Source organism: Ursus americanus, chromosome 14 (genome assembly GCF_024610735.1).
Source record: "Ursus americanus isolate L20-20 chromosome 14, mUrsAme1.1.p, whole genome shotgun sequence".
In the NCBI taxonomy this organism is placed as follows: domain Eukaryota; kingdom Metazoa; phylum Chordata; class Mammalia; order Carnivora; family Ursidae; genus Ursus; species Ursus americanus.
Genome location: NC_142140.1, coordinates 39,528,159 through 39,553,717, shown reverse-complemented (window position 1 = coordinate 39,553,717; position 25,559 = coordinate 39,528,159). Strand labels below are relative to the sequence as shown.

General features: G+C 54.3%; 2 protein-coding genes across 5 annotated transcripts in view; both read left to right on the top strand.

The window, feature by feature from the left end:
- Window positions 1-4,727, top strand: part of ARIH2 (ariadne RBR E3 ubiquitin protein ligase 2) — a 46,240-nt gene extending 41,513 nt beyond the window's left edge. For both annotated transcript variants that reach the window (XM_045778407.2, XM_045778408.2), the window contains 5 exons: window positions 817-968; window positions 1,795-1,938; window positions 2,556-2,624; window positions 3,936-4,019; window positions 4,245-4,727. In XM_045778407.2, coding sequence (XP_045634363.1) covers window positions 817-968; window positions 1,795-1,938; window positions 2,556-2,624; window positions 3,936-4,019; window positions 4,245-4,316 — 521 coding nt within the window. In that variant the 3' untranslated portion in view covers window positions 4,317-4,727. The remainder of the gene's footprint in view (window positions 1-816; window positions 969-1,794; window positions 1,939-2,555; window positions 2,625-3,935; window positions 4,020-4,244) is intronic.
- Window positions 4,728-11,101: 6,374 nt separating this feature from the next.
- On the top strand, window positions 11,102-25,544 carry P4HTM (prolyl 4-hydroxylase, transmembrane). 3 transcript variants are annotated; one of them, XM_087867054.1, is made up of 9 exons: window positions 11,102-11,449; window positions 11,660-11,741; window positions 19,814-19,938; window positions 20,850-20,946; window positions 22,559-22,721; window positions 23,286-23,471; window positions 24,183-24,273; window positions 24,489-24,612; window positions 25,112-25,544. In XM_087867054.1, the coding sequence occupies exons 1-9, from the start codon at window positions 11,111-11,113 to the stop codon at window positions 25,330-25,332; spliced, it is 1,428 nt and encodes a 475-aa protein (XP_087723180.1). In that variant the 5' UTR covers window positions 11,102-11,110; the 3' UTR covers window positions 25,333-25,544. The 3 variants fall into 3 exon arrangements, with proteins under 3 accessions (XP_087723180.1, XP_045634735.1, XP_087723181.1); XM_045778779.2 differs by having other exon boundaries at window positions 19,814-20,004; XM_087867055.1 differs by lacking the exon at window positions 23,286-23,471 and having other exon boundaries at window positions 19,814-20,004.
- The last annotated feature ends 15 nt before the right edge of the window (window positions 25,545-25,559 follow it).

Below are 25,559 nucleotides of genomic sequence, written 5' to 3'. Positions count from 1 at the left end.
CTGTTCAGTGAAGGCTCCCAGGAGAAGAGAATGACCTCTGGGTCTCTGAGTTTGGCTTTAGTTTCCCCAAATTTTATATCAGAGGTCCTTTGGAGAAGTCAGTGAGCCAGCTTAAATCCTGGGAAACAGGGTTTACCCACTTTCAGGGTCTTTGTCAGAGATAGGATATAGATCAGACAGGACAGAGATGTGGCCATCTAACAGAACTATGGTTGGCTCCTCTCCATTAGACCATGGTAACTGTTGGATGTTTAGTGGATCTTTATTTTCCGTCTTTGCTTCCTCAGCACAGGCTCATAATTCTGCATAGGAACTATTGGGTAGCTGTTGGTTTTATAGAAGTGTTCTTTTTTTTAAAAAAATGACAAAATAGGGGAAATTCCCAACTTTGTGTACAGAATCTTCTTAGGACAGGTATCATAAGTGTGGGAGGTACCCAGGAGGGCAAGCATGTGTTCTGGACAACCACCTTGGATGACTTTCTGCTTCTCTCAGCACTGACACAGCACACCAGCAGTCTTGTGCAGTCTGTGTCTGCCTGTGTTGGGTTAAAGAGGTACAAAGCTTATGTCCTCATGGAACTAAGAGTATCTGCTGGCCGTTGTTCGTATTGGCAAGGAAAAGCTACAGGGACAGTGTTAGGTGGCAAAGAGGAGAGGTGCACATTCCTCCTGGACAGAGGCACCCTTAGGAAGTTCTGGACAGGTGACAACCCCACCCCACTCCCCTTTCACAGGATCTGTTCCACTGCTTTGCCGTTGGAGGATTGTGGGCTTATCTTGTGGGTGTAAATGCCTCTTTTTCTGTTCTTTGCAGACTTCTGCTGGATGTGTCTAGGAGATTGGAAGACCCATGGCAGCGAGTACTATGAGTGCAGTCGGTACAAGGAGAACCCCGACATTGTCAACCAGAGCCAGCAAGCGCAGGCCAGGGAGGCCCTCAAGAAGTACTTGTTCTACTTTGAGAGGGTAGGCATCTTCTCGGGCAACTGCTCCTTTCTAGTGGGCTTCTTCCCACTGGCCCGCTGAGGCAGAATGCCCAGTGACTGGTGTGCTGGTACGTGTACACAGAAGTCAGGGAGAGGAGCTCCTGCAGTGGGCCTGAGTGGTGCTTCCATAAATGTGGCTTTCAGGCTCTGCAGGGCAGCCACAACCAACAAAGCTGTTTGAATGATGGGTTGAGGGACAGTGAGGGGACCATCAGATAGTCTTTTCCCTCTGGTACCATCTTAATCAGATTTAGAGGGCACTTCCTCCCAGGAAGACCCTTCAGAAGCCCACAGAGCATGGCGGATTTGCTTTCTAAGCACACCAGAGCAGTAGGGACCTAGCTTTGTTTAGTCCTCAGGGCTGAAGCCCTATTGCACTGGTTGGTAGAGTGATCTGGCCGGCAGGCCACTGCTTAGGACAGGGTTAGTAGTATGGACTGAGGAAGGGCCCCTCCTGGGGTGCCTGAGTGGCTCGGTGGGCTGGGCAGCTGACTCATGATTTCAGCTCAGGTCATGATCTCAGGGTCCTGGAATTAGCCCATGCTGGTCTCTGCACTCAGCAGGGAGTCTGCTTCTTGCCCTCTCCCTCTGCCCCTCCGCCCTGCCCTGTGTGCACATGCACGCGTGGGCACTCTCTCTCTCTCTCAAATAATTCTTTAAAAAAGAAGAAGAAAAAGTCCTCCTACTGCACTCTCAAGGACACACAGTCCCCATAAGTTAGATGAAGCTGTGGCCATGCTATGCCAACCAAGGTGTCTATTCTGAACTTCTGTCTGGACTTGTACACCTTTCTCAATACCCTGTAGTGGGAAAACCACAACAAGAGCTTGCAGCTGGAGGCACAGACCTATCAGCGGATTCATGAGAAGATTCAGGAGAGAGTCATGAATAATCTGGGGACGTGGATCGACTGGCAGTACCTACAGAATGCCGCCAAGCTTTTGGCCAAGGTCTGTGCCACCTCCCTCTTCTGATCCCTGGCCCAGCACCCAGCCCTGTCAGGCCCAGATGTCTGAGGGTGGGAGGCAGTGTAGGCGGCACGGGAACACAGCACTTTGTGTCGCTCTGCATGCTTCTGCTTCCGGGCCCACATTTCCCTGGGCTGTGCCCACTGAGGCCCCAGCCTGCCGCTCGCTGCCAGGGGATTTCCAAGAAGAGTATTCCACTACCTCAGCCACAGGGAAGGAACGCAGGGAAAACTAGAGCCCTTTTCTCCTTTTGTCCCATCCACGCGTCACTCCAAAGAAACTAAGAGATTGTCTTTGGACAGGTATTGAGATAGATGTGTGGACTCTGATGTCCGACTCAAGGGAGGAGCCATTGAGGCAGCTGCTGGTAATAAATCACAGTTTGAAAAAGGAACTGTGGGTGTTCTGTGACCATTTCTGTTTCAGCTTTTCCCGTGTTGTCCCCCAGTTCATCCTTGATTTGGCTTGGCCTCATTTCTTTCGAACCCATGCCCATAGAGCCAGGCTGGCTTGCATGGTAGGATAAGAATTGTAAAAGCCACCTGAGATGCGTGCAGGTTAGGTGCCCACGTGCGGACGCCTTCTCTCTTCTGTTGTAGTGCCGGTACACCCTGCAGTACACCTACCCGTATGCCTACTACATGGAGTCCGGCCCGAGGAAGAAGCTGGTAAGGCCAAGCAGTCCTCCGCTCTGCCCTCCTAGCTTAGAGGTATCCTTGTCTACCCGCACTTTCCAGGAGAGTGGGGACCAGAACCTGGTTGTTGGGAGGGCAAAAAAACTGTCAGTTTTAAAAGTTCAGCTCTACTGGGGCACCTGGGTGGCTCAGTCGGTTAAGTGTCTGACTCTTGGTTTTGGCTCAGGTTATGATCTCAGGGCGGTGAGACTGAGCCCTGCTCCACGCTCAGCACGGAGCCTGCTTAAGACTCTCTCTCTTTCTCCCCCGTGTGCGACGCACTTGATCACTTGCTCTCGCTCGCTCGCTGAAAAAAAAGTTCAGTTCTCTTCTAGGCATCTCTAAAAGAGATTTCAGGCCCTGGCATTTTGTGCTATATTAAGGCAGATATATCAAAGCCCCTGAATGGTCATAGCTACAGGGCAACTGGCTAAAAAGCTCTGTGGCCACTTGGGAGCCCCGCACCCATGCTTTAGGAGGATACCTAGCGTGCACATTCCAAAATTATAGTTGACTTTTTTACATCTTTGTTTAATTCTTTTTCTTAGATATGGATTGTTTCCCCTGACTATAAAGTAATTCACATTTATTGTGTAAATGTTGAAAAACAAAAACATTTACATCATCCATAATCCCACCAGAAAGATATGGCCACTGTTAGCATTTTTCAGCCTTTTAAATTTATTTCTACATATAATGTTAATTATATACATGACATTCTGTTGTTACAATCATTTATTGTTGCAGCTGTCCTTATTTACCAGTCTGGTAAATACCATTTTTAATAAGTGCATAAATGTTTCATTATATGGTTGTACCATCAGTTGGGCGCTCATTGTTTCTGTTTTTCATTAGTATAAATAAGATTTCGAGGAACATTTTGTGTATAATTGTACAACGGATGTACAATGACTAAGTCAAATGGCTTGAATATTTTTAAGTCTTGATGTGCAGAAGGACTGAAAAAATGAAGTATTCAGTGAATACCATGTCTGTGAATATCCATTTTGTTTTTGCAGCATCTGTTTCCCTGTATGTTGGGCATATTGTCTTTGGTGGCTTAAATTTTTCCCCTTTCTTTTGGGGCGGAGGGTGAGTGTGGCATTGCCACTTGGCTGTACTCTTCAGGTGGCCTTTTGATTGGGTTCCGGCTCTGGCTACAGGAACTAGCACTGCTCTCTGAGGACAGCCTCAGGCCTGTCTGTAGCTCATGCGAGCCTGAGGTGCTGCGTCTGCCCCTCCATCTGCAGGCCCTGCCCCGGCTGCAGCCCCTCTCCTTTTGACCCTCCTGCTCTGCCCATACAGTTTGAATACCAGCAGGCTCAGCTGGAGGCTGAGATCGAAAACCTGTCGTGGAAAGTGGAGCGTGCAGACAGCTATGACAGAGGGGTAAGTGCCTGCCCCCTTCTTGGTCCCTCTGGTGTGGGCCAGGCAGGACTGGCTTGTTAACAGGTGACAGGGCTGTTAGCATGTGGACGGGAAGCTGCTGCAGAGAAGGGTGGGAAGGGCAGTGCCTTTGACCGCTTGGAGCCCCTGACGTGGTGGGCGTGGCTTTGGCTGCTCCGCGCTCTGGGGACTGGGCCGTGCAAGCACCATCTTGCTTCCCTGGTGCAGGACTTAGAGAACCAGATGCACATAGCAGAGCAACGGAGGAGAACCCTGCTGAAGGATTTCCATGACACCTAGATTGGGACACGGATGAGCCGGAGTGAGGACGATGTGGCTGCGAGGCCTCCCGGCTGCCGAACTGCATGCTGCAGGCTCTGCCTTTCACCACCTCAGGCAACAGCCAGGGCCCCACTCCTGATAGACACTGGCCACACACCTCGTAGTCCATTTCTGTTTTCTTCTCATCTTTTCGCTTTTTGTTTCTACCAGGGTAGAGGCCATGTTGAATTGGCCTCTCTTCAGGACTTTTAATTCCCCCTGGATGGTTGTTGGGAGGGAGGGAAAGTTTTTTCTGAATGACTATTAATAGTATTAGATCAATACAACTTATGTAATTTTCAAAGGTTGTATAATTATACAAAAAAAAAAGGCAAACCATAGAATTACACAGAACCCTTTTTAAAAATAAATTGGCATTGGAGTGTTTTACCCTCTAGCTATTTTACTTAGAATGTAACATATGCTGCCTGCCCCCCCCGCCTCAGAATGTCTCCTGCAAGAGGGCCCCAGGGTGGTCCCCGTTTTCCCAATTCTCATGTGTTTGGCCACAGCTGGTGTCTCAAGGGAAGAGCGTGGGTGGCAGACGGTGGGGAATTGAGTTGGCCTGTGTGACGGGCATGGAGCACAGGGAATCACATCATGCCTCCTGCCTGGTCCTTGGGGACCCTTTTATGGTTGGGTGCACCTGCCTTACCTTGCAGTGAGGAGATAATACAGAAAGGGGCCTTGTCACAGGGTGTCGTCGTCTCCGATGGCACTGTGTGTCTGTGGGCTTATCTTTCTTCCAGGTTTACCTGGGTCTGGCCACTGAGGCCAGAGCCCACAGCAGAGCATAGGTGGGCTTGTGGCCCTCCAGACCAGGGGACCTGAGTTCAGCACAGTGTTTCCTTTTGTCTCCTAAAGATAGAGATCTACTTTTAAAGGGAATTATTCCCCAAAATAAATTCGTTTTACCGTGGTCCCTTCTTTTGTGCCAGTGCTCCAGTGATGTAACTAAGCAGGTTCACACACGGCTGTCCATACCTGACACTGTCCTGCTACACTGTTCTGTAGTGAGCTTCAGGGTCAAAGTTCAGCATGGCCCTCCTAAGGGCACAGGTCTTCTGGACTCAGGGGCCTTGTTTGCACAAGTGGTTTTCAGGTTATCAGAAGCGTGTTCTCCTTCAGAGTGGCTGCCCTGGGGGCGGGGTGCTCTCCCCCTTGCCTGGGTCTAGCTGCCGGAGGACACCGATCTCTGGGGTCTGGGAGCCTGAGGCCAGGAGGGTCCTGGGTTTGTGGTCCCAGCTACTATCCTGGAAGGGCTGGCCAGGGGAGAGGGTCAGCTTTTGCACAGTTGAGTGCAAAGGAACAGGTGGTTTGTGTGGTGTCCTGCCTGTCCTGAACCCAGTCCTGTGGGGCTGTTAAAAGTTACATCTGTGATTCCTGGAGTTTTTGTGGCTTTGTTCACTGCCTCCGCTCAGGCTGGCAGAGATGTCTGTACTTGACAGGGCCTCCTTCACCTCCTGCAAGAGTTACTTGGGAGATCTGTGAATATTACGGTGGAAGTTCTTTGATATTCAGACATTCTCACCTTAGCAATTTCCCAGGTACCATGTTAGCTGTAAACTGAATTGCTTTTAAAGACAGAGGACAGCTGTGATTCTTGGGATCATGGGGTACAAGGATGGCTGCAGGCTTCCTGTCTCCCTCCCTCCAGCCCCAACCCAGGCTGTTTCTTCCTGTCATCTGCAAGGGAGGGACTGTGGGGTGGAGTGGGAGAACGAGTTAGGAGTGCAGCACACGGGCCCAGAATTGAACAGCGGGGAGCTCACTAAAGGAGGAGCGCGCCTGCTGCAGGACCTGGAGTGGGTGTCAGTGCTGCGTTGACACGCGGAAGATCCTGGCGTCGGGAGCCTTTACCTCTCCGTCCAGTCCTTTCTGTGTCACTGCCATGGCAGAGGTGTTGCCGCTCTGCGCCTTAAGGCACACCCTGGGCATCCTGGGCCATTTTTGGACTGCACAGCTACCACGTGGTACACTTGTACCCAGCTGGGGCCCCAGCCACTGGAGCTGCAGGAGGTTCTGTGCCCAGACTATAGCCTGCAGCCCTTGACCTGTGGAGAGCTTCCTTTTGTGCCCTCAGTGGCTGTCCTTCACGAACATCATCAGGAAGATAGGAAAGGTCAGGTAGAATTTTTCTGCCCTACAAAGGATAGAAGATGAAGGCACAGTGTTTTCATGAATTTACCATAATATCTTTGTTTTCTTCAAAGAAAAAGTTGAGGCAACGTCATCTGCTCAGTGTTGAGTGGTTTATTCAAAATAAAGTTTCTGATTATAAAACTGTGTAGAGTCTTCCTTCCAGGGATCCAAGTAACCTAAGCCAACACCCCAGGGGATTCTGGCCAGGGAGCACCAAGTGAGGGCCTTCCTGTTGATGAACCCCCTCTCCAGAGCTGTGAAGGTCCCACTGGCCTCTATTCTGCCTTCTCTCTCTGGCTTTCTGAGGAGAGGGCATCTGTGGAGGGAAGTGGAATATCCTGCCTGTTTCTACTTTCCTCTCTCTGGGTTTCAGGCCACACCATTCCGCCCACAAAAAGATCCTGGGATACTGGCAGAGTTCTGGTGGGAATGCCCCACAGCTCCTGCAGAGGCCCTGAGTCCCTCATTCGCAAAGCCCCTGGGTCCCTCTAAAGCAGATGTGGAAGGCTAGGGTTATGCAGTATGGGTGGGGGTGGCTTCGCAGAGACTTGGGGGTTACAAAGATAGGACTCTAGACAGAAACCTGAGTGTGTGGAGTTTAATCCCAAGGTTTGAGAACAGGAAATAGAGTTTGGGTTCTGAATCAAGGGGGTCCACACTTGGGACAAGAGGGGCAGCAACTTCACTGATAGCTCAGAGGTTAAGGCTCCAAAGCTGTGGGCAGCATGCACGGGACAGGCAAGGCCAGAGAGGCACCAGGCACTGCCAATCTGAGCTCCACAGCTGCTCGTCCCTGGCCCTCTGGTGTGCCGAGCCCCATACATGGCACCTGGACATACAATGGTGTGCAAAAGATCCATGGGCTCTCCCATCTCAGAACCTCCAGAACATGGGGGACACAGATGGAATTGATCACTAGTGAATGTTTTCACTGAGGCAGCAAGGCCCAGGGTTAAAGGGTCACTTCTGTAGATAAGTGGGCAGGGTACCATGGCCTTGGCACCATACCCTTGGGGATCTTAAAAATGAACAAGAGGGCACCTGGGTAGCTCAGTTGGTTAAGCCTCTGCCTTTGGCTCAGGTCATCATCGCTGGGATCGAGTCCTGCATTGGGCTCTCTGCTCAGCTGGGAAGCCTGCTTCTTCCTCTCCCTCTGCCTGCAGCTCCCCATGCTTGTGTGGTCTCTCTCTCTCTCTCTCTCTCTCTCTCTCTCTCTCTCTCAAATAAAAGAAATCTTAAAAAAAAAATCTTTCAAAATGAACAAGAGAAGATAGCACATTCTAGCAAAGTCTAGAGGAGGGATTTTCCATGTAGTCTACGGGCAATAATCAGAGCACTGTCCCTGTACTGGACCCTGTTTTGGGTACAGAGGACACAGCTATTGGTCCTAACTTAGGCCAGTTTCTGTACCCACAAGACAATCACACTAATGGTGACTGAGCACATACCCACTTAGTGGGAAATAAGGGGCGCCTGGGTGGCTCAGTAGATTAAGGGTCTGCCTTCGGCTCAGTTCAGGATCCCAGAGTCCTGGGATTGAGCCCGGCAATGGGCTCCCTGTTCAGTGGAGAGCTTGCTTCTCCCTCTGCCTGCCGCTCTCCATTTTTGTTCTCTCTCACTCTTGCTCTATCTCAAGTAAATAAAATCTTAAAAAAAAAAAAAAAAAAAAAGGGAAATTAGTCCAATTTTTTAATGGAAGAACAGAGCACGAGGCCCAGATGTGACAGCAATTGAGGTGGGACTTCCACCCCTGTGAGGTGAGCCAGCCTGAGGGGGGAAAAACTTTATGGCTCTTACTTTAAAAAATAATTAATTTAAAAATGGGGCACCTGCCTGGCTCAGTCGGTAGAGCATGGGACTCTTTTTTTTTTTTTTTTAAGATTTTATTTATTTATTTATTCAACGGAGATAGAGACAGCCAGCGAGAGAGGGAACACAAGCAGGGGGAGTGGGAGAGGAAGAAGCAGGCTCATAGCAGAGGAGCCTGATGTGGGACTAGATCCCGTAACGCCGGGATCACGCCCTGAGCCGAAGGCAGACGCTTAACCGCTGTGCCACCCAGGCGCCCCAGAGCATGGGACTCTTAATATCAGGGTCCTGAGTTCAAGCCCCACATTGGGTATGGAGCCTATTTAAAAAAGAGAGAAACCTTATGGTCCTTAGATAGCAAAAGGGCCATAGGTTTTAAAAGGCCAAGTTCTCGTTTATGATGTGGTTGAGATTCCCACAACCAACAGCAGGTGGAGCAGAACTAGACAGCATTCCACACTCCCACCCCAGTGCCTTTTGTTGTCTGGTGATGAGTTAGAGAAGAAGCTGTTGTCAGTGAGCATAAGTCACTTGCATACAGGAGATAGAAATATGGGAGAAAGGGGTTCAGAAAAATAAGGAATATGAGGATTTGTGGTGATCTAATTATAGGTATTAAAAGGCTAAAGAGGAAATGGTCTCAACATTCATTCATGGGTACCAGAAAACCATGACATCCTTGGTGAAACTGATTCGGTTGGTTGGTTTTTTTCACATTAAAGAACTTAGGAGAGAGAACCTGGGTGGCTCAGTCGGTTAAGTGTCTGACTTCGGCTCAGGTCATTATCCCAAGGTCCTGGGGTTGAGTCCCACATCAGTCTCCCTGCTCAGCAGGGAGCCTGCTTCTCCCACTCCCCTTGCTTCTCCCCCCTGCTCATGCTCTCTGTCAAATAAATAAAATCTTTTTAAAAATTTTTTTTAAATGAAGAACTTAGATCACAAAAAGAAAAAAAAATAGATTAATACGATTCAGGGAAAATTTACTTGTTTCGATTGTGCTATGTACTTGGAAGTTGAGAGACTTCTGAGCTAACTAGAGTGGCTTAAAGACAAGCTGCAGGAAATTCAGACACTTCTAAGTTGGTAATAGGATTTTTTCCATTTGAATCTGAAACATTTCTTTTGTGGCAATTCTACGTATGTATGTTTGTATGTATGTGCTTTAGAATTCATTTCAGGGAGCAGGGGCCAGGCCCTTGCTGCCTCTGTCTTCACTTCCATGCACAGGGAGTCCAGTTAGCTGCAGAGCTGTCAGTTCCCACTCCATCTGAAGCAGAATACTGGACCACTGGTGGTGTTTGGTCAGCATCCCAACTTCGGCTGAGCCATAACAATTCCCATTACCCCATGGGGAGGTATCCCAATTCCGGCTGAACTATAACAATTCCCATTACCCCATGGGGAGGAGGGGTTAGAACGTTAGGACGTTTCCCCATTAGAAACGTCCATAATGTCCCCTTTGGTTGGGCAGTGTTTCTCTGTAGTATCCTAAGGAGATTGACAAGATGGTCCCTGAGGGTGGCTGGATGAGTGGAGGCACCCATGTGCTTGTGGTGAAACCTGCCATTGTGTGTAGAATCTCCAAGAGAAGGAGGTGTGCCCGCCTTTGGAGCCCCTGGCCTGCTCTGGGGAGACCAGAAAATGCAGACGCCACTTTTCTGGAAGAAAACGGGTGGGAGAGGGGCCTGTTAACAGTGTAAAGGGAAAACCACTAGTGAGACCTGACTCAGTGGTGCCGCTCTTGTCTGCCTGTCCACCTGGAGGGGTTGGCTTCTGCCCTGGGGCCTGTGCATCTCTGAGGATAATCCAGCCCCAGAAGAGCAGGGAGCATGAAAATGCCCAGGCTTTGGAACGTGGCCACTGGTATGTCCTTCCACCTCCATACCTGGTGATCATCTGAGTTTCTTTCCTCTGAGCCAACTACAGCCACACCACCCTGATGCGCCCAATCTTGTCTACTTTTTCTCTGAGGCAATGGTGTCTCAATTATAGAAAAGTTCTTTTCTTACAGAAAAGTGCCTTTCTCCCCCTTCCCCTGTGCCGGCTTTGAGGCAAGGAATGTTCCTGTGCACCAGAGCACCTGAATACCTGCTTGAATTCCTGCAGGTTGTTGTTAGGGGTTTGAGCTTCCTGGTGCCGGGGGCTCCTCCAGGAAGCCCTCTCTGACCACTCCAGACTGGATCCCACCGTCTATGCTCATATGCGACCTTGAACCTCAGGCAGCTGCTTCTTAAGGCCTGACTCCTATAGGCCTCCAAGGCATTCTTGGCCTTCTAAGCTGGTGAGCGACAGTGCCGAAAGCTGTGGGCCCTACACCATCACATGCGCGGTCGTCGGCTTCCGCGGAGCCCCCAAACCGCCGCATTATTGAGTCATCTTTTGGCACTGCCTCGTCGCTGTCACCCCACTCCCGGGAGCGAGAAAACGCAGGCCATACTTTTCCGGGAAGAGGGAAGTGCATCTTAACCAGGGGACGGAGAAACTACTAAGGGTGTTTCCTTTAACGGTGCTGCTCCTGCCTGCCTCTGCATTGGGGGCGGCGGAGGGCGTTGGCTTCTGCCCTGGGGAGTGTGCATCTCCTCCTGACAGTAGCCCACCCCGGGAAGAGAAACTTCAGCGTGGGCCGGGGTCCAGGGCGCAAGGGAGACGGAGCGCCGCGCAGGGCCGGGCGCGGGCGGCGCCGGCTGGTGCAGCATCCCCAGGCACGGTCGCCTAGAGACCGCGGCGCGCGCAGGCTACGCGGCGGTTGTCCAGGCGACGGCGCGGCGCGGCGCGGGCCTCCCCGCGGCCCCTCCCTTGGGCGTGCGCGCGACCTGGGCGCCATGGCGGCGGCGACGGCGGCGGCGGCCCCGAGGCCGGAGGCCGCGAGTCCGCAGTGGGCGCCGCCTGGACACGAGCGAGCCCGGGACGCGGCCGGGCTGGGCGACTGCGAGGACGCGCCGGTCCGGCCGCTGTGCAAGCCCCGCGGCATCTGCTCGCGCGCCTACTTCCTGGTGCTGATGGTGTTTGTGCACCTGTACCTGGGCAACGTGCTGGCGCTGCTGCTCTTCGTGCATTACAGTAACGGCGACGAGAGCAGCGACCCCGGGCCCCAGCGCCGTGCCCAGGGCCCCGGGCCCGCGCCGACCCTGGGTCCCCTCACCCGGCTCGAGGGCATCAAGGTGAGGACCCCCGTCTCGCCGCGCTCCAGGCCCTGCACGGCAAGCCCGTGACGGCCGCCGCGCAGCCCACGACCTCCACGCTGCTCTCTGCGTCGTCTGCCCCGCGCGCACCCCTCGCTCGGCTCGTCGCGCTTCGGGCCCGGGCGCCTGTACCCTCCTCGGGTGGCGCGGCCTGGGGCCCGAGCTGCCCGCGGTGCCCCTTTCCCTTAGGTGGGGTACGAGCGTAAGGTCCAGCTGGTCGCCGACAGGGATCACTTCATCCGAACCCTCAGCCTCAAGCCGCTGCTCTTCGGTAAGTTAGCTGGGCGCTCCTGGGAAGGGCCAGGGGCTGCTGTCTGGGGGCGCCTACAGGCTCGTTTTGGCCACGTGACTTCTGTTTTGAAAATGGCTGCTTCAGAGTAGCTCTTTTATCACCCAAAGGTCTCCCAAAGTGAAGTACCAACCCCCACCTTTATAATAGGGTCACAGGGTGACCTTTCTACACACCCCTCTCTGACCCCTACTCTGGCAGCTGATCCTTCCATTACAGGGCTGGGCAATGTGACCCTGAAGCAATTGTCTAAACACTTCATTGAAACCATCTTTGGACACTTCCTGCCATCATTAATTCTGTCACATTCTAGAATTGGGGGAGGGTGGGAGAGACTGATAACCAGGTCCTAACTGATCTCTGGGCCTCTGAGGAGGAATCTCACTCCCAAAGTGGATCTCGTGGTCCCCTGAGGGTTCTTAGGATGGAGTTGTGTTCAGCCGTAAGTACGCAAAACCTTCCAGCATGACCTCATTTGGAGCCAGCATTATAAGCTCACATTTTCTGAGCTCTGGTTACGTGGTAGGCTTCACGTGATCATTTCAATTAATTCTTACAACCCCTATGTGAGTGGGTGTGGATCCCACCCTCAGGTCACTGGGTGGGAAAGTGAGACACAGAGAGCTTCGATTCTTGGCCAGACGCATACAGCTAGATTAGGGGAGAAGCTAGGATTAGAACCCAGGTAGCCTGCCTCTAGAGCTGTACTCTATAGCCAACATGCTAGCTGAGAAGGCTCTTGAAGTCCTTCAGAGACCACCAGTGTCAACTAGTCTGGGTTCCCCAGACTCATGACCTTGCCCAGGATAGGTCTGCCCACCTAGCCCTGGGTACCCAGTCTCAGTAACACACTTACCTGCAGACCTGGGGCTGTTCCTGCCTGTTGGAGGATGGTGTGGGTTAGGGGCTTTAAGGAGGGGGCTGGGGACCAAAGCAGAGCATCTGAGCACATGCTATTACCCCTGGGGCAGAGGGCCCTGGTTGAGAATTATGCCGAGACCTATGAGAATGATTTCACATGCATGCAGTGTAAGGGGAAATAGGTTATATCTGTCCTGTTGTGGGAGGAGCCCTAAAAGGTTATTGTTGCTATTATTATTATTACTGCATAAGATTGAAGACTGTGCCAAGCACTATTTTAAGTGCTGGGAACACAGCATTGAACAAAATAGGAAACAAACAAACCAAAACAACAACAACACACATGCATACCTAAAGCTGACATTCAAATAAGGAGACAGACAATAAACAAACAAATATATGTGAGATGTAGATGGTGATAAATGATTGCAGAAAAATAAGGCAGAATTTCAACTGGGCTTGAAACTCTTAATAGGGTGACCAAGGTAGGCCTCCCTGTGAAAGGTATTTGAACTAGGAGCTATGGGATCAAGCCAGGGGGCTGTCAAGAAAGGGTGATCCAGGCAAAGGGAACAACCTCACCCCTTTACTGCTACACTGCCGTGAACAGGCATGTCTGAAGGGGTTGTATTCTCAGCCTTCTTGGGACCTGTATGTTCTTAATTCAGATGTATGTCAAATTAAATGAACCATGACCCATAACTGTATCCCTCACCCCCTAACAATGCAGCTGTTGCATCAAAGTCCTACAAAGCAGAGAATGAGAAACCCAAACCCCATAAAGTATAGAAAGCAGGAGAGATCTGATGCAAGATAAACTGGTTCTGGTTAAGCCATCAGATGGGTCTATGTATCTGCAAATTACAAAGGGCATGGCTGGGAGAATTGAACCGCTGCAGCAAGAACCTTCAGCTGTGGCCCCCATTTTCTCCCAACTCTTACATGGACTTTGAGTCTGCTGGTGGATGGTGTCCCAGGTTTTACCCAGGAAGTCCTGGGGCTTGCTCCTTGGTAAATGAGGTGAGCCACGTGAAGAAGAGATCAGTGATTATAGGAAGTCCACTTGTGAGGCAGGGAAAGCACAGGGAAGAGGATGTCAGAGGGGGGGCAGCTATTGAATGCTATGGTGTTGGATGGATCCAAAGAAGGAAGCCTTACCTCAAGAAGAAGCAGTGTCTGTCTTCTGTACCTGCCCGTTTATTCATCTACTGTCACCCCAAAAAGGCAGGAGGGCCCAAGGAGAATGGGCCTGCTGTGGGCTCTGCCACCTCTGCCTTGCTGCTCTTGGCTCCAAACCTGTGACCTTCAGCCCCAGGGACCCAACATGCCAGGGTTTGAGGGGTGGTTATTCAGGATGTAAGCTGGGGCAAGGGGATTGGGTTCTACCCCAGAGTGCCCCCATCTCCAGGGGAGGGAGCCCCACCACTTCATGGGGAAGACCCCATGCAACCTCCAGTCTTTCCCTTTGGGAAACATTTCCCTGTTTCGCACCTTTGTCCCTAGAGACCTGGGGCAAGTGGGACCTGGACCACCAAGGCCCCCACTCTAAGCTCTTGACATAATACCTACTTGACTGTGGTAGGCATTTCACAAGGATTTGGACCATCAGAAGTCAGCTGAGGACTTCGTCCTGTTCAGTTCAGAAGGGAGGTGTTCCAGTTTTGAGTCATTGTCATCTCTCTGGGGACACTGCCGCCTTTCACGTGACTCACCTCTTCCTCCATCCCACCCCACCCCCATTCTGTGTCTAAACAGCAGATCAGTCTTACTACCCCCTTCCTTAAAAGTCTCCGAGATTCCCACTTCACCTCTAAGTGTCCCTTGGTGGTGCCCTCATCTCCTGCTGTGCCTTCCTCACTCCGTGCTGTCCCCAAGCTCATGCTGCCTTGGGGCCTTTGTACTTCCTGTGCCCTCCACCAGAAAGCTCAGACCTGGATCTTCCCACAGAGGTGCCTTCTGCTCCATTGGGCCTCTGCGCACACACCCCCTCCTCAGAGACCTCTCTTGACCTCAAACTGGTTTTAAGAGGTTCCCAGACACCCTTGGATCAGCCTGCTTGGTTTTCTTCTCTGCACTTAGCATCACTGGAGACTGTCTTCTGTATTTACTTGTCATTCGTACTTCTGCCCCTAAAAGTGAGCTGCATGTGGGAGAGGCCTGATTTGTGCTGGCTGTGCAGTCAGCAGCCAGAGTTGTGTCTATTGTTGGGCATTACTGGCTGGCTGGAGGGGTTTACTGGGCACTCAGCCAGACCAGCGCCTGTCTGCTTACTCAGAGTGACGTCCCACCATTCTGGCAGGTCCCCCCTGATTTGGCATTCCCTTCAAGAGCAGCAGGGGGCGCTTCCAGAAGGCCAACAAGAGTTTTATCCCATTTTCTTAACTACTTAAGGTAAATGAGTAATTGACACCAGTACACAAAACAATTTATCTTAAAACCATGCCCGCTTCATCATAGGATTTCCAAGTCAGCTCAAGAAAACAATTAGGCAGTTACTTAAGAAACTGTATTCTTGACAAACGCTGGAGGCCCAGAAATAGGGAAAAAACTGTGTGTATGTAAGTCCAGGTTTGTAAGCAGCTTAATGCAGTTTTCTGTATGGACTTCTCCCCACCCCGTGTGCTTTTCCACGGGGCTGCAGCTTGGTGAAACTGTGGGCTCAGTAAAGGTTGGGCAGATAAAATTGAGTCTGTGTGGGGCTTGACAAGCAGCATCCTGCCCAGGATGAGTATAGCCTGAGGCTTTGCACCTGCCCTGAGACAGCTTGGGCTGCCGGGGTTTGTGGGCAATAGCCAGGCTGTCATCCCAGGCCTGGGAAGGACAGAAAGGTGGTCTTGCCTACCCAGCACACACTCCCCTGCCAGGGAGCCAGCCTCCTTCGTGTCCGGGCAGAACACTGCAGTTCAGGAAGGGGCCCCTTAGCTGTGGCCACAGAAGTGGGCTTCTGCCCTGCTTGGGCCCTTCCTGAGATTTCTCTGGACTCTGGTCTGCAAATATCCATGAAGGGCAACAGCTAGAGGGTTTTATGTGTGTCCAGGGCAGCACGGGCTTTGTGTGGCTGGCTGCTGCCGAGGCTGTGGCAGGCTCCCCCTGCCTGTATGAACCCCTATTCTGGGCACTGGTGATGGTTCCACCTGCGCATGGCCAGCTGCAGATTCCGGTGGCCTTGGCTCCAGACATAGGCTGTGGTTACCAGCAGCCGAGGGCCCTGCACCTCCCCGCTTAGCACGTAGGTCCCAGTGTGCCTTCCTCGCAAGAGGTTGTGCACGCACGTGGCATCCAGCTGCAGCCATCGACGCAGAGTAGGGGCCAGTTCCACGGCCGGCAGTGGGCCTGCCTTCAGCACCTCTAGCCGCGAGTCCAGGTGGCAGTCTGAGAGACCAGAGGCTGACCCGTTGCATCGGGAGAGCCTAACCTTCACTGCTGAATGGGATCAGAGGAGTGGGGTGATGCGCAGGGCCTCTAGGAGTACCCCCATCCCCTCCACCTGGTGAGCCACACCCTCTTTGATGCTCTACTCTTCAGCCCTAGAGAAGGGCTGAAGTCCTGGCTGCCACCCTCCTAGGCAGATTTGTTTGGTGTGTTCTTTTAGCAATGCCACTCTTATTAAAGGCATTTATTTCGTAGCTCTAACCAGGTATAGCATTTGAGTGTCCCCTCTTTCATTTTTCTTACACCGAGCTGGGAGCTGGGATGGAGGCACTTGTGAGGTGGGTGTAAGGGGTGCTGGACGCTAGGGGCTCACCAAAGTCGCTGGCACAGAGCACGTCCAGGACCTCGTTGGACGAGCGGGCGTCCTGCAACTCACAGTCCCTGCAGCTGGCGCGCGGTACTGGGGGAAGGGGCCGAGTGAGGCTCCGCCGGGAGCGAGTGGGGGAGGGGCCACCAGCGCCGGAGCGGGGGGGGTGGGGGGGGTGGGCCCTCCCGCTGGCCCCTTGTTCATCCTTTCTGAGACCCGCTGCTGTGGCCGGTCCCTTGTCTCCCCTACCAGGGAGACCTGTGTACTTGGCCCTGCGGGCAGTAGCTTGGGAGGGTGGGGCGCTGCCCGTGGACCGGGGCTGGGAGCCGTGCGGGAACTCACGTGGGCGGCCCAGGCGGGAGCCGTTGGAGACAGCCGCGACGCAGAGGCCGTGGCCGGCGGGGAAGCGGCCGCAGTGCAGGATGGCAGGCCAGGGGTAGCCGTAGCAGGCCATGATGGGCGCACAGCTGGCCTGCACGGCCTCACACAGGCTGCGGCACGGGTAGATGACCCTGCGGGGGGGGGGGGGGGAGGATGGAAGGAACGGGGCGAGGGGGCAATCAGGACCCTGCTTCCTGGGCTCCGGGCTGGGCCCCCCTCCATTCCTCCCCTGCCCCTATCCCTCCGCCCCCCGCCCCCCGCAGCTCCCAGTACAGAGCACAGCGAGGGACTGCGCGGTTGCTGGGCAACGACACCTGGTCACCTAGCAACGGCTCTCAGCCGGGCGTGCCGGGCTTGCGTCTTACAGCCCCCACCGTCCTCACGTGGCCCGGGCTGCTTTCCAGCTTTCCAGCGCACCTCCCCCTCCAGCTGGGGCGAACGTCCAGTGCCGCGGAGAGGGGTGTATACAAAGGGCCTTGCACTCTGGGCCTTCACTCCCCATCTTGGAGGGAGAAAGCAGGGCCCTCCCTCTTGTCCTGAAAGGCCTGCGGGAGACTGCAGGTTCTGGCCAGGGCTGGGTTGGCAAAGAGCAGAGGCCGGATCATTGGATTTTGAAAGAACCCATTCTTGGTGCCACTGGCATGGTCACCCTGAGGTTCTGGCAAGGTCCTTCAGTCTGCAAAGGAGGAACTCAAGGAGCTGTTTTTCACGGGGTAGGTTAGGCTGGGGAAGAGGACTCAGCCTTGCGATCTCTGGACTCAGAGAAAAGGCGCTCGATTGAGCTCCATCTCTTGCCAGGATCTCTTGGGCAGACAGCTTCCACACTTCACCGGAGAGGGGCTTCCAGCCCCCCAGCCCAAAGCGGCCTACCCATTTGCCATACCTTGACATTGAAGAGCCCTTGATGCCAAGGGTGCTCACCATTGGTGGTCCCCTGCCTATGTCTCCTCTGTCCCATGGGCACCTGCTCCCCTGGGCCAGGAACACCCTGACAAGACAATCCTTCATTTCCCTCCCCACCCTTGTCGGCACCCAGCACTGAGAGGTACGTGGCAATGGTTAGTGAACAGGCCCTGGCAGAGGAAAGTGCCTCCCCCCACACACACCTAGGAGCCCCTGCCCTACCTGTCGAGGCACACAGGGGCAAAGAGGGAGCAGAGGAAGAGGCGGGCATCAGGGTGGCACTCCCTGGCCAGCAGGGGTAGCCAGCTGACTGACTGCTGGAGAGCCTCGGCCGCTGTATCATGATCCAGCAAGTTGGGCAGCCGCATCTCTGTGTAGCCGATGTCGTGGCACAGTGCCATGGCTTGGGGAATGGGCATGCACCGTGTGGGGCCCCAGGGAGCCCCTGCTCCGCTGTCACCCCACAGCACCACCAGTGCCACTAACAGCCACAGCCCTTGATCCATCACCTGCTTTGTCTGCCTTGTTCTTAATGGGCTGAAGCTGAGGCCTTTATAGGTCTGTGCCCACACCCCAGGAGCCAGTGTTTGTGCAGGTCCCAGGTGCTGGGACCCATCTGGTTAGGCCCCAATGTGTCGGCCTGGGCCATTTGCATTTGATTAGCACGCTGCAGGGAACTGTAGAGGTCGGTGGCATCTTTGGGCCTGCGGATTACCAGCACTTAATAAACTGAAGAAACCTGGGCCTGTGTTTTTTCTTTTTCTGGTTTACTGTTCTTGTTTGTTTATCTAGTTTTTAAGCTACCAGGAGGTGACTGTTGAATAGCAGCTCCGTCTAACCCATTGTCCGGAGCTGCGCCCCCCCGCCCCCCCGCAGTGGAGGGCTCACACCCTTTATGGGTTTGCTGGGTGGGGGGTCAAGCAGGCCTGGGTAGGGGCCTTTATCCTGCCCTCAGTGTCCTCACCTCTGGGTCATCTATCTAGGGAAGCTGAATTTGGTCGTGAGCGTGGACTCGAGTACAGCAGCCCGGGAGGCTCTGGGCTAGTTGCTCATGTCTCTGCCTGTTATGCGTCATGGATGAGAAAGGCAAATTGAAGGGGCCCGGCTTCCTAGGATGAGAATGGGGATTAAGGAGTTGATGACGTGCTTAGGACAGGGCACAGAACTGTACCACCTAAGCGTGATTTGCTGTGATAACCACTAAAACCCTTCCAGTCCTGGCTCTGAGCAGCCATTTTCCTTCCTCTTGGCAATGCCTGGAACTTAATGCCAGGAGTATAGCCCAGAGAGGTGGTAGACCGCTCTGCAGTTCTGAGGGGTCACTGTGGCAGCAGGGTCCTGCCTCCAGCCAGTTCCCCTGTGGGCCTCTTGGTCCCCTTCTAAGGAAGTCCTCTCCTCCAGAAACGACGGAAGGAAACAGGGCCCACGCTCCTGTCTACAAGTGCCTGGGGCCACTGGGATGTGGGCTCCGCAGGTGTGAGACTCACTTTCCAGCTTGACCAAGCTGCTTGTGCAGCTGGTGTGGGGGCATCCAGCCACTGAAGCCAGGCCCCAAGCCTGCCTGGCCTTTACTCGGACTTAGAAAGCAAAGGACACCCGGGACATCTTCTCAAAGCATCTGCTAAAAACCTAAGAGACCCCACTGACGGACATGCCGGCACTGGGCAACTCAGCCTGGGCAGATGGTCGGCGCCCACTTGTGCAGGAGAGTGGAGGGCAAGGACTGGCCTACGGCACTGAAGGTTTTACACTTTGTTTTTATTTGAACAATGCTGGAAAGCAAAAATGAAAACAAAACACAGTCACCATCACCCCACTTTCAAGTATGTACCCAATCAAAAGTGGAGGTCAACCCTCTGGCCTTCAGTCCCACCCCAAGGTGGGCGAGCCCCTGCTCAGCATAGCTCTAGCAAGCTTCCCTTGGCTCCCCTGGGAAATGTGTGCTCTCAGCATCAAAGAAAAAAGCCCCACATTCCGAATGCTGGCCAGCCTTTGCAGGACAACTCAATCCTGGGGTCAGAGTCCAGAGTAGAGGTAAAGAGGTGTGTGAAGTCCTGACCTGGCGACCACCAGGGGACAGGAGTACCTAGGAGCTCTGCAGAGAGGAAGGTACTGCTTGCATCAGTGCCCTGGCTCAGTCCTTGGCCTCACCCACCTCCTCTTCTGGCAGAAATCCCTGGCTTCCTGAGTGACGAGGAGTGTCGGCTCATCATCCAGCTGGCCCAGATGAAGGGGTTACAGCGCAGCCAGATTCTGCCCACTGAAGAATACGAGGAAGCGATGGGCACAATGCAGGTCAGCCAGCTAGACCTCTTCCGGCTGCTGGACCAGAACCGTGATGGTCGCCTGCAGCTCCGTGAGGTTGGGATCCTGGGGCCTGGAGTAGGCCCAGGGTGGGAGTGCCTAGAATTGTCTTTCTGGTGGCCTGCTCAGCCCTGGCCCCAAGAGTCAGTTGCCATCTCAGATCAGCTTGGGCATGCCCAGTTCCAGGGGCCCCTTCTCCTTCCCTGGAGAGCCCCTTGCTGCCTTAGGATTCCCAGAAGGTGGCAGGAGAATCCCCCTGGGGGTGATGACATTCATTACCACAATTCCTGGGTGGTGTGCCATCCGTGGTATGGATTCGTGGCTGCCATGGCTGGGGACCGTACAGAACTCATGGTGGAGGGGGTGGCAGGTCGGAGGGTAGCCAGAAGTCTGCATCTCTCTTTTACGTGTCTCTCACGTAGGTCTTGGCAGGGTGTAGGGTCCCTTGCCTATACAGAGTGCCCCACTGAGCCTGGTCTTCTTGACAAGCCTGGTAGTCATGCCCTGGCCAGGCCTCCCCTTGGTGCCTGTACCCTGTTTGCACCGAGGCCTTGGCCTCCCCCATCTAACCTGGAGTATCTGGGTGGGTCACAGTCCTGTGCTTCATTCTGCCTCCAGCCAGCTGACAGTGCTGGCCATGAAGGCCACAGTCCCAACAGGGCCAGGAACGCCTATGGCCCACAGGTCTCCTAGCTGTCTTCCTGGCCACCTCCCCAGATGCCTGTGGGCCTCTCTGCCTACCCTCCCTTCAGCTCAGGGACCTCGGGCTCTGTCCCGGGTCCTCACCCATTACCCCATCACCTGAACCCTTAGCCCTTACAGCAAGAACTGGGCGGCTGGCTATGCTCTGGTGGCCCTCCATCACTGGCGCCACTCCACTGAGGGACCATCTTGTGCTTTAGGTCCTGGCCCAGACTCGCTTGGGAAATGGACGGTGGATGACTCCAGAGAACATTCAGGAGATGTACTCTGCGATCAAGGCTGACCCTGATGGTGATGGTGAGCTCATACCTCGCCACAGTTCTGTTCCTGTGAGCCTCCTGTCCCCTGTGTACCCAGCTTCTAGAGTAGCCAGAGATGAGGAGGTGAGGATTCAGCCTGGCCCTCACTCCTGGGCAGTAGGCTGGCTCCTCCCATTCGCCTTGGGGACAGTCTAGAGGGCAGTTCTTGGAGGCCCTTTTGACCTCGACAGGCGGAGTCTGGGGTCCAGGAGGGGAATTACTGACAGTGTAGGTACCGCAGGAGTAGAAGGCCGGTGAGGCCAGCTGGAGCTTGGCTGTTGCCCCTGCTCCGTCTGCCTCTCTCCAGCCAGGCACGGGGTCTTCCCCAGAAGACACCCTCTCTGGTCTAACTAAGATCTTGCTTGCCTTCCTTTTGCTCACCTAGAGTCATGCTAACTGCTGGGGGTGGTTTGGGTAGGGGAGCTGTCATGCAAGTGCCCCACCCCCCTTTGGTAATAACTCCCAGGGCGTTACTGAGGTGAGGTCATCACTCACATGCCCAAATTCTGGGCGAAATGGGGAAGGTACAACAGTGAAATAGGACTCGGAAGAATGGTCCCATGGCTGGTGAACCCAGAGGGAATTATCTGACCAAGACCTGTGGCTGGAGGGGCATCGTGCTGCTCCTGCTCGTATGAACAGAGCCCGTGACTGGCCTCCAGGCCTTGAGTGTTCCCCACCCTCAGAGAAACCTGGGCCAAACAATAGAAGGCTTCTCCCTTAGGAGTACCTGAGTGGCTGAGTTGGTTAAGCGTCAGACTCTTGATCTCAGTCCAGGTTTTGATATCAGGGTGGTGAGTTCCAGCCCCATGTTGGGCTCCACGCTGGGCATGGAGCCTACTTAAAAGAAAGAAAGAAAAGAAAGAGAAAGAGAGAAAGAAGAAAGGGAGTGAGGGAGAGAGAAAGAGAGAGAGAAGAAGGAAGGTAGGTTTCTCCCTTGGTTCAGCCAGGATAACATGGACACCAGCTACTCTTCCAGAACCCCAGGAAAGTGGAGCTCCTGCTTTGTGGGTTGGGCAGGCACAGGGGAGAGTGTTCTCATTTGGGAGAGTGGCCTAGCTTTCTTTGTTGAGGTTGACTGCTAACTCAGCAGGCAGGACTGGCTAGATAGATAGATATATTCCATTCAGGATGGGACCTGAGATCATAAGGGAACTCCTCCTGGGCACCAGCCCTGGATTAAACCTAACAGCGTGGAAGGCCCTGGATGGAACCCAGCACTGACTGCTCTTTCTTCACCCTCTGTAGGACCAGAAGGTAGCCACCACGTGCTTTAGAGTCAGGCTGAAGGGCCAGGGGCAGTCCTTGGGGGACTTGGCCATATGGTTCAAGCTTCCCTTGGTCACTCAGCTCTGGCCCTAGTAGGGGTTGGGCTCCTTCTTTTGGGGGACCAAATCCGGCTTTAAACTGAGGAAGTGAACTTCCCCAGGTCTTCCTGTAGGGCCTGATGTGGCAGAAGCCAGGTTCATCTGACCCAAGAGTCCAGGTTGGGGGACAGGTGCACGTGGTCCCCCAGTGGCTGAGGCCAGGGAGAGGTAGGATGGTGCAGCCTGCTGCCGTGACCTCCTCACAGGGGCTTGGGGGGCACTGATGATGGGTGCCCTGCGCAGGAGTGCTGAGCCTGCAGGAGTTCTCCGACATGGACCTTCGGGACTTCCACAAGTACATGAGGAGCCACAAGGCGGCGTCCAGCGAGCTGGTGCGGAACAGCCACCACACATGGCTCTACCAGGGTGAAGGTGCCCACCACGTCATGCGTGCCATCCGCCAGAGGTGAGCCCCTCAGCAGGAGCAGGCCACGGGGGGCTCTCACAGAAGTTCTTGGCTGGGGCCAAGAGGACAGGCTTGATTAGCCAACTCAGAATTAAGTTCTACTTGTTAGACCGGGATTAGGACCCATTAAAAGACAGGCAATTAACAAAGGCAAATTACCCCTCATTGTGGGCAAACAATATACATTTGGGATTAGAAATAGATTGGAATGTTTGTGTTTTGCTAGTTAGAGAAATGACTTCTTATCTCTGTCCACAGGACCCCCTGCCCCTGAGCAGCCAGGGGTTTTAGATAAGCAACCTCCTTCCTGGAGGGAGTGACCCCCGCTCCCAATTTAGTGGAAATCTCATCTTCCCCACCCAGCGTGGTGTCTGGCATCCAGGGAGAAGTGCTCATGAGTAACCCCTTCCTGTTCCTGCAGGGCCAGTCTGGTCGGGGGTTGGAGGGCCTCAGGGTTTCCAGGGGAGGTGGGCAGGGGCAGAGCTTGTGGCAGGTCCGGGGTCTGGCTTCTTCAGGGTGCCACCTTGCATGGGACTGCCCAGCTGAATGCCTGCTGCCCACCAGGGTGCTACGCCTCACCCGCCTGTCACCTGAAATCGTGGAGCTCAGCGAGCCACTGCAGGTTGTGCGGTATGGCGAGGGAGGCCACTACCATGCCCATGTGGACAGCGGGCCTGTGTACCCAGAGACCATCTGCTCCCATACCAAGCTGGTAGCCAATGAGTCTGTACCCTTCGAGACCTCCTGCCGGCAAGTACCTCCCACCCGGGGTGGCCTTCAACTCCCAGACCAGGCATTCCCATGACATAAACACAGCCCTGCCCTAACGGTATGCCCCCTGTATGGGGCCAGGAGAGCACTGGGCCGTCCTGATTGAGGATACCCCATCTCTCTCCCCAGTTTGTTTACCAAGTGGCAGGAAAGGGGTGGCCATCTTGTCTTAGTGGCCAAACTAAGGTACCTACAGATGCTGAAACTTGTCCCCAGAGTGCTGAGGCAAGGCTGGGTCTCTAGCTTTTTTGGCGCCCCCCTCCCCTGGATCTCGATTCTCCTCCACTGCTGGAGGCTTCACCTTCTCCTTTTGAAGCTGTGTGCCCCTCCCCTGCTCAGGCACAGAGGCAGGTCTCTTCTCTTCGTGTGACTGCTCTGGGTCAGCCCCTTCTACTCCCAGCCAGCCCTCCTGCAGGATTGTGCTGCTTCTGCTAGCCTACCTTTCCCAGCCAGCCACGTAATTTAGCTAAGTGCACCTGTGATCTTGGTCACACAAAACATCATGACACAAAGAAAGAGACTGGATTTGCGGGAGGAAGGACAGGCTAGGGACATCTTGGCATTGACTTGCAGTGTTGTCACTCATCTCAGCCTGCCCTTCTGGCCCTTGGGAACCTGGGCAGCTTATCCTGCCCACAGGTCAGCCCGTGGGAGTGTCCACAGCTGCTCAGCGGGCCCCCTGCTTTACAGCTACATGACGGTACTGTTTTATTTGAACAACGTCACCGGTGGGGGCGAGACTGTCTTCCCTGTAGCCGACAACAGAACCTACGATGAAATGGTAAGGGCCAACCAGGCTGTTACTCTGGTGGGATGGCAGGGCCTTGGGCAGTCATAGTATATACCCCTCCAAACTTGGGATGACGGGCCCAAGTGATCCCTTGGGCCTTGGGCACTTCTGACTGGTTTTTCTCTGGCCACTTTTGGCTGCCTGGCCTTGGCTCTTGGCCATACAGTGGGGGAGGTTTGAAAACCCCACCATCCTGCTGCCTACAGAGTCTGATTCAGGATGATGTTGATCTCCGTGACACTCGGAGGCACTGTGACAAGGGGAACCTGCGTGTCAAGCCCCGGCAGGGCACAGCAGTCTTCTGGTACAACTACCTGCCTGATGGACAAGGTGAGGGCCTGTAATCAGGCCAAGGGTGCCTTGAGGGAAGCTTCCCTTTATCTAGCCCAGATGGCCACCCCGGTGGGATGTTTCCGGCACCGCTACAAATGTTTTTCTGCCCCTGGTGTACCGCAAAGATCATCCTCAGTGACTTTAGCGGCCTGCACCTGTGTAGCCTCCTGGGTTATCTAGACCCCTGTGATTGATTCCACAATGCTCCAGCCTTCCAGCTCACTGGGGCTGGGGACACATCTGTCACCAACCCAGGCTGCGGACAGGGCTGGCAGCAAGAAAGCTGGTTTCAGAAGACCAGTAGTGTTGTCAGTGCATTAGTTGGAGAGAGATGCTGAACCCCCAAGGAGGTTGTGGGGCCGGATTTTGCCACCTGTGTGTGCACAGCTGGGCCCACCCTGGCCATGCCCTTGGCCTGTATGAGGTCAAGCTCAGGTCAGCGCAGCCCAGAGTCCCTCTGGTCATCTCCCTTGCTCACACCTTCCTCCTCTCCTAGGTTGGGTGGGCGACGTGGACGACTACTCGCTGCACGGGGGCTGCCTGGTCACAAGCGGCACTAAGTGGATTGCCAACAACTGGATCAATGTGGACCCCAGCCGGGCGCGGCAGGCGCTATTCCAGCAGGAGATGGCGCGCCTGGCCCGCGAAGGTGGCACTGACTCCCAGCCGGAGTGGGCCTTGGACCGGGCCTACCGCGACGCGCGCGTGGAGCTCTGAGGGGAGTGCCAGCCTCAGCCCCCAGCCCCAGGCCGCCCGCCGCCCCGGGTCGGGGGACCTGCCTTCCCCCTGTCCAGATGCAGGCCAAAGGCCTGGCCGATGTCTTGCCCCATACCCGCCTCCAGCCGCGATTAGGGCACAGTTCCTATATTCGTGTTATTTATTGTGTACAGACCCATGCTGCCCCCTCAAATAAAACTATACGGCTTTGAGCCGCCGGGCCGAAA